Here is a 7583-nt window from a genome sequence, read left to right as displayed (position 1 = left end):
AATCAAATCTAGGTCAAAATATAACTTTCCAAAAATCTTATTTGGGTTAAATAAAGTACTAGGAATCGTATCAAGGTTTCCATACATATAAAGAACCCTAAAATCTAAGTTATAACGAAGAAGTTATGACCAACCGAAGATTCTCGGCAAAACCGGCAACAACGATTAAACGAAAAACGCGAAATTTCAATGCAATAGTTTTCAGCCTTAAGTATCTAAATGAAAGTTATAGATAAAGTCCAAATCTGACTTCGGATGAGGAAGTTATTAATTTTTGAAAAATTCCTTAGTCACGTCATTTTAATAAATAAATAATAAAAATAATTTCGGAATTTGCCAACGGAGTCTAAACGAAAGTTGTAGATCTTGGTCTCACCTTCGCGTGGATATAAAGAACGTCAAAAACGGAGTTCGTATGAAGGAGATATGAATTTTAGAAGTTTATTTAAAATAAATATCAATTTAATTATAAACTCCCGGTATTATCCGAAGGGGGAGTCATCGGATAGGACCGGAGTACGCCATGCGTACCTTCGTACGCCCTGCGTACTCAGATCAAGGGCCTCGGATCGTCCACGTCGCACTATGTGAAGCTTCCGACCCGCCCGTCCGACCCGCCGTCCCATCCGAAGTGCGTAAGCGATGACGTCTCGTACGCCCAGCGTACCGAGGCGGTTCAGCACCCCTATAAAAGGGATGCGAGGCTTTCCGGAAATTTTGCTCATTTCTCTCCTTTCTCTCACGATCTTGCCTCGATTTCCGTGACCGTTCAAACCCGAAGCTCTGGTCTTTTTGCTCAAATCACGAGGGTCGATTTTACTCCCGAGATTCCCGAGAATCGCGAGAAAAACCCGTTTCCCGAGACGAAACTCTGCCCGGTTTTCCATCTCGCTTTCTTCAATCAATCAAGTGAGTTCTTACCCCTTTAATCAACCTTTGAAATGATTTTAAATGTTTTAAATACTTATGGGGGGGATACAAGTTAAATACTTATAGTTATTGCTTCAATCACATGTGATTGCATTAATCACATGTGATTAATAACTAGGGAAACCAGTGATTTTATCACTGTTCAAACTGTCTATCAAACTGTTTTACTTCAAAATGTTTTACAAACCCATTTACCTTTCAAATTTATATTACAACTGTGATTTAAACAAATGTTCCTTATACTTAAACTGTTTTAATCAAACCTATGCCTTCAAATTGTTTTACAGATCGACATCAAGTCGATCTTTCTTTAAAATAATAGTTATGTTTCTAATGTCTTATAAAGACTTATTTATGCTTTTATATTATAAATTGCATGCCCATATATGTATAGATGTATAAATAATGTTTAAAGGGCTTAGGAAGGCCATCCACCCTATTTCCTTTTTCTCGATTTGGATGTGGTCTGGTGGGATTTCGGGTGACCATCCGAAGGTCGTTTCAATATTAATTAAATATCAAATATACATATATAGACATAAAAGTACTTCCATATTCATACGTACTAGACACATCATTAGTGAGTTACCATCGGGGTAACATAGGATCATACTATTACAACTGTTAGATCAATGAGTCAGTTCATTCATGAGTCTATACATTACTATACTATAAGAACATATACAACTATACTAGAACGAGAAACATTACCCTTACATTAATACGTTGCCAATTGTGATCCACTGTATTGGAGCATGCCTTAAATGCCATGGCCCGAGTTGCAGTCGGAATTCTCTTGGAGGGAGAGCGTTGAGTTTGCGTATAGATCTATACTGGATTGACTATCCTACACCTTGCTGCTAGCTACAGCCGGACCTGCAGGTCTGCGGGTGCCAAACGTCATTCCGATATTACGACCGTTCTTTATGTCGTTGTTATCAGTCGATAGTATGGTGCAATTATCACATTATACCTTAATATAAATCCGGTTTAAGGTAGTTAGTACATCAGTAGTTACTATAAAACTAAACTACAGTACTACAAAGATTTACCCATTACATATTTTTAGTGATAACCTCACTTGAACTTTAATGTACAAACTATATTTTGTTAAAAGATAGTTGCACTTGGGAAATCACACACTTTTACAACAAACGAACATACAAAACAGTTAAAGCCTTGGTAGAAGGCTACTTTATTAGAAAATATAGGTTTTTCTGAGAGATTCAAACTTTTACAAACACTTACATACATTTCACGAACTTATACTTGAGACAGGTTCAAACGTTTTTGATAACAGACGCCGACATTAAAATACTTATGAACTCACCAGCTTAATGCTGATAAACTCTTTCAAAATAACTTGTATTCTCAGGTCATCAGTAGACAGGTACCGATGCCAGCTTTTGAGATGATGGAGCGCATTCAAGACTCATCATATTATTAGTTTGATTTACGTTATATTTTTGGTGTCTAAAACTGTACAGAACACGCTTGTATTAAAATTATATATTTAATGCAATGGATGATGTTGTTTGCTTATATACATTTACTGTGTTGTGATACTTTACATGACGTCCTCCGCCCCAGAACGTTTCCGCCGTTCTTGGTTTTGGGGTGTGACAGATTGGTATCAGAGCATTGTTTTTAGTGAATCAAGTATATCAACCCATAAAAGATATACTAAACTATAAACCCATTTGGGATTAAACTCTGACTAAGAGTCTATACTTTAAATATTAAAATATTTAATTAAGTATACTAGTCTGCATTCATACTAAAATCAGTGTCACAATGACAAGAACAAAAGTATTACGATTGTTAAATATCACAAGTGAGCTCGGGGATGTATGGTCAGTCCTGGGAATGGCATAGCCTGATCAACTATGCTGGTCCTAGGAGTGATTAGCATATGCCCTAGAATGGTTGTGATATGTTAACAAGTCTAAAAACTTACCAACAATACCACAAGAAGATCAGTAGAACTTAAACTTAAAATACGATAGGTGTATTTTGTACTACTAGTTACACGTATACTACATTCTTAGACCTCCCTTCTCGCGTAGATCAAATAGCTAGATTTCCATCACGGCGACCCGTACTTTCTAAATGAAGACAATACCGGGTGGATCGATGAAGAGCCCGAGGTTGAGCATCAAATCCCTTTGGATGATCACCTCGCAGAAGGCTTTTCTGATGGATCCGACTCCGAGCCTGAAGTCAACAACCTACCGCTCGTAGGTCACACTACTAGAAAAAAGGCCTTTTACGACGCTCATTGCGCGTCGTAAAACGCTCAGACGACGCGCAAATGCGCGTCAAGGAAGGCCCTGTCATAAAGAGAGACGACGCGCTTTTGCGCGTCATCTATAGACGACGCGCATTTATGACGCACATTTACGACGCGCGGTTATGACACGCAATGCGTATCAAGGAAGGCCCTGTCATAAAGGAAGACGACACGCATTTGCGTGTCGTAACCTTACGACGCGCGTGTTTATGACACACAATGCGTATCAAGGAATCCCTTGTCAAGAAAGGCCATGTCATAAATGAAGACGACACACATTTTTGCGTATCGTAATTTTATTTTTTTTTTTTTAAAAAAAAATATTTATAGATTTACTGATTTTTAAATTAAATTTGCATTTCATATATATGATAATAGAAAAAAATATATTTATATATTTATTAATTTTTAAATTAAATTTGCATTTAATCTCTCATAATAGAAATAAAATACCATATACAAAAAATACAATCCATTGCATAATATAAAATAAAATTTCATAGTCAAAAAATAAAATAAATTGCACAAATTATAATATGTGTGTAATTGTCTCCTTCATGATCAGCCTCCATGTCCAAAGTCGGATCTACCTTCCTAATCTGTATGGATCTACCTTCATATAATAATGTTACCTGCCCATATGCAAAGATACAACTATTATATCCAGACAAACAATTCTCCACCATTGGTAGACCAACCATCCTAAAAAGAGTTTCCTGCACAAATTCATACTTCTTGTAACACATTGCAATTAAGAGAATCAAATTCATGTAGAAACAGAACTCAGTATTGCTCATTTCTGGTACCTGGTCAATTGTTTCACAAGCAACATGGTCAAAAGTAAATCGTGTTTCTGGATGCCCTACCCAGGTCAGGCATTGTGCAGTTTCTTGTTGTAAACACCTGTTGTAACCTTGAGCACTGAGTTCCATGTTGTTGAGAATTGGAATATTATAAGTAAAGACCAAGTGCAACTGAAAAATGTAACATTTAAACTTAGACTGATAATAAGTTTTTTTTTTATTTTACTGAGAAAAGGTAAAAGACCAAGTGCAAACCTCTAATCTAACATAATTGTTTTCTTTATTGTCCTGTGCAGCTTCCTATTGCCATTTTCAAGAAGTTACTTCATAGATGATGGGTGAAATAGGAAAGCTTAAATACCAAAACTTGCATATCTTACATTTTAGATCTGATCATGAATCTTGTCTTCTCTAAACTTCAACATCATCTTTGTGCACTTATTGTCATCCTCTCTTTGACGAACCTAAAAGTAAATTTCAGTTTTAAATACAATATGCTAGTGATGTCATATTATAGACCAGATTGGATAACAATTTACCAGTCGATTTAACTGTTCTATTTCTGCTTCAAGTTGTTTAATAGAAGCTTCCGACATTTGATCTCTCCTCAAGGCTCCAGTCAATGAAGTCTCTAAAGATTTCAGCTGAGAAACAGAATGAATACAAGTAAATGAGAACCAAAATGGTAAAATCATCAAACAACAAGGTTTTGTCGGCTTTGTAGTATCTAGTTGAAAAACAAGTATAAATAGTAGCTAATCGTTATAATTTCTTGTGAATTAGCACAGTGAAATAGTAGGTAAAACATGAAACCCCCTAAATATTACTTAGTATACCTGTTTAGAGGAAACCTTCAGGATTTTGTTATCATGTCTAGTGCAATCATTCTCGTGTTCTTGGGTAGCCTCTTCAATGACTTTTGGACCAAATGCTAAAGACCTGGATATGTTGTTCCTCTTAAGGATAGCAAGCTCCTCCTGACTGAATGGTTACTTCATAGAATATGGATACAATTTTATTGGGTTTGAAAAAATAACAACAGAAGAAAAGAATTACCTTTAGCGGTTGTATTTGCTGTTGAAGCACCATGATATCTCCGGAGGCATCTTCATTTACAACACCCTTGGAAACAGAAAACAAGATGAAAAGTTTAAAAATCGTGCTTTGAATAAGATCAAAAAATTAAAAGTTTACAGTATTCACCTGTAGAAGAAATGTCAATCTTGAATCTCTATAAGGAACATGACGTGTCCTTGCATTAGCACCATCTACTAGAACCATTATCACATGACTAGAAAGATAGATTCCGTGTTACAAATATGGGAGGAAAACAAAACAAGAAAAAGTACAGCAAATAAAGTTGTTCATACCCTAGGGTAGATAATGATTTGTTTATATTTAATTTGCAGCTTCCTTTAATCATTCACCTTCAGCACCCGAAGTTTTTTGTCTATTAAGACAAAAGGAAAAGGTTTGATGAGTAACAAAACAAGAAACTATAAAAAAAAGATTGTAATCAAATGCAGCACCTTTCTGAACCAGCCAGATCAACAAGATTCAGCCTTGCAAATCTAAGGTTAGATGTCGAGTCTTTTTCCCACCTACTTTCAATCACACACGTGAAAACACTGTCATTGCTTTGATACCCTTTAAAGTTGCAAGTGCAGAATCTAAAGCATTCACTTTAGGGATATTTCCTTTCTTTAGATTTTTGTATGTGTTAATAAATGGTTCAAGGGTAAGAAAATCTTCCAAAGCAAATGAATCACCATTGACTGCTAAGTTGACCACAGCACTAGCCAATTGGTTCACACTTTGGGTACCAGAAAGTACATTTGCCTGATCGATTTGTGTCTGCAAGAGAAGGGTATTTCTGTAAATTACCATAAACAAAAAAGAAAAAAAAGTAACAATGATACAAACCTTGACTTTGTCCCTAGGTTGAGCACTCCCTTTAAGAGATAACTTTCTGGATTTGAGAATGTCTGAAAGCATAATAGCTAACCAACCTTGGGAAATGGGAATGGAAGAAGGCCCATAATCTTCACAGATATGAGAAAGGATTGTGATTGCAGAAGATCTAATAAGCTTGTTGGCAGACTTCTTCTGCAACTTGGAATCGAGCTCGTAGTTCTTTTCCCTTCTCGTATTCTTCATCATATATTTTTCCTATTACTAAGGCAGCCACTTCAGTTTTTAAAACATTATCTTTTAAAGAGTTAACTTCCTCCTCTATATTCTGCATTGAATAAAAAATGGATCAACTTTTAGGAAATCTAACAGCCCTTTTCGCCTCCCTGTTAGCTGTTAGGGAAGCATTATTGTCAATCAAATAAAATTCAAGTTATACAATAATGAGATCCGACAATAAGTTATCGAACTATAATAAAATTTGATGATCACGTTAGCTCTAGAAGAAAGAAATAAAAATGTAGATTATGTACTATATAAATAAAGTAGTGATGGCTGTAACATCCATCATCTTTTTTTTTAAATCCCTCATCAATAGGATCCCCTGTTTAGTCCATTTACATTATTTTAATTTGTTGAATCAATTTTATAAGCAGGGAAACAAACGTATACTCTGAACAGGAAAAGGGCTACTTATTTTAAACACTTTATGAATTTTGTTTGATTTGTTTTGTACTTTTACTGACTCGATGCCATTGTAATAGAAAGAATTTGAAGAAGCAAAAAAAGAGTTACATGGAAACTAGAAAATGGTAAATATCTTGACCACATGAGGAAGAAAACTCTCTGAAAGATTTAACCAAAACAATTGTTTGCATTATAGTTGCTTTCTAAAGGAAGAGGATTCCAAGTTGAAAACTATAGCTGGATAGGAACCCAAATCCATTAAACAAAAACTCATGTATAACAAGAATTAGTACAAAAAAGCTTACTTACTGTTGAAGAATCAATGGCAACCGGCGACCGGCGACTTGGAAGAAGCGATGGCGGCTGACAATTCTTGAACGGCAACGAGGAATCAGCGTTGGTCGCTTGGGAAGAAGAGTTGGCGTCAAAAGGAGAAACGGTTCCAGACGTTTGGGATCTTTCTCTCTTTTCAAAAACAAAATAAGGGCAAAAAAGTCACAACTCTTAAATTTTAAGTGGAAGTATTAAAAAATGGAGTGGATATATCACCTCCCTTGGTGGAAGGCTACCACTCATCAAGTCTATTCTTGGCTTATTATATGAGATTGTTCATTGTTAATAAAAAATCATAAAACACAACATGATAAATAGCAATATCGGTGTCTTACCATGTCAAGAAAAGATCCCCCATATTCCCCACCCAGTGCTTTTGGATCGTTTTGGAGATAGTGAACAAATGAATTAACAAATTGAGCCTCGATGTGTGCAAAATTTCCATGATCATGTTCAAACCATTCAGGTTCGTAAGCAAACCAGCCTAATGCAGCCCTGCAGTTGGTTTCAGTTTTCCACTTCAGAATTTACATTAAAATTAAAAATGTTATATTATGAAGAAAGACGAGTTGAATGTAATACCGATAAATCCCATCTTCCAGCAGCTGAATTCCCAATCTAACATTTTG

General features: G+C 35.6%; 1 protein-coding gene across 1 annotated transcript; it reads right to left on the bottom strand.

The window, feature by feature from the left end:
* Nucleotides 1-5572: 5572 nt before the first annotated feature.
* Nucleotides 5573-6069, bottom strand: LOC111895284 (uncharacterized). Its single transcript, XM_023891374.3, has 2 exons — nt 5947-6069; nt 5573-5877 (listed from the first exon to the last, which is right to left on the bottom strand). The coding sequence occupies exons 1-2, from the start codon at nt 6016-6018 to the stop codon at nt 5635-5637; spliced, it is 315 nt and encodes a 104-aa protein (XP_023747142.2). The 5' UTR covers nt 6019-6069; the 3' UTR covers nt 5573-5634.
* Between the last annotated feature and the right edge of the window lie 1514 nt (nt 6070-7583).

The sequence above is a fragment of the Lactuca sativa genome, chromosome 6 (assembly GCF_002870075.4).
Source record: "Lactuca sativa cultivar Salinas chromosome 6, Lsat_Salinas_v11, whole genome shotgun sequence".
NCBI lineage: Eukaryota > Viridiplantae > Streptophyta > Magnoliopsida > Asterales > Asteraceae > Lactuca > Lactuca sativa.
Note: the sequence above shows the minus strand (reverse complement) of the source record. Positions and strands in the feature narration are given on the sequence as shown.

Bases quoted from the DNA above. Each gene is read 5' to 3' on its own strand.
- LOC111895284 (XM_023891374.3), bottom strand. From the start codon at position 6,018: ATGCTTTCAGACATTCTCAAATCCAGAAAGTTATCTCTTAAAGGGAGT. The intron at 5,878-5,946 runs GTTTGTATCATT...CTTCTCTTGCAG, and splicing joins AACCTAGGGACAAAGTCAAG to ACACAAATCGATCAGGCAAA.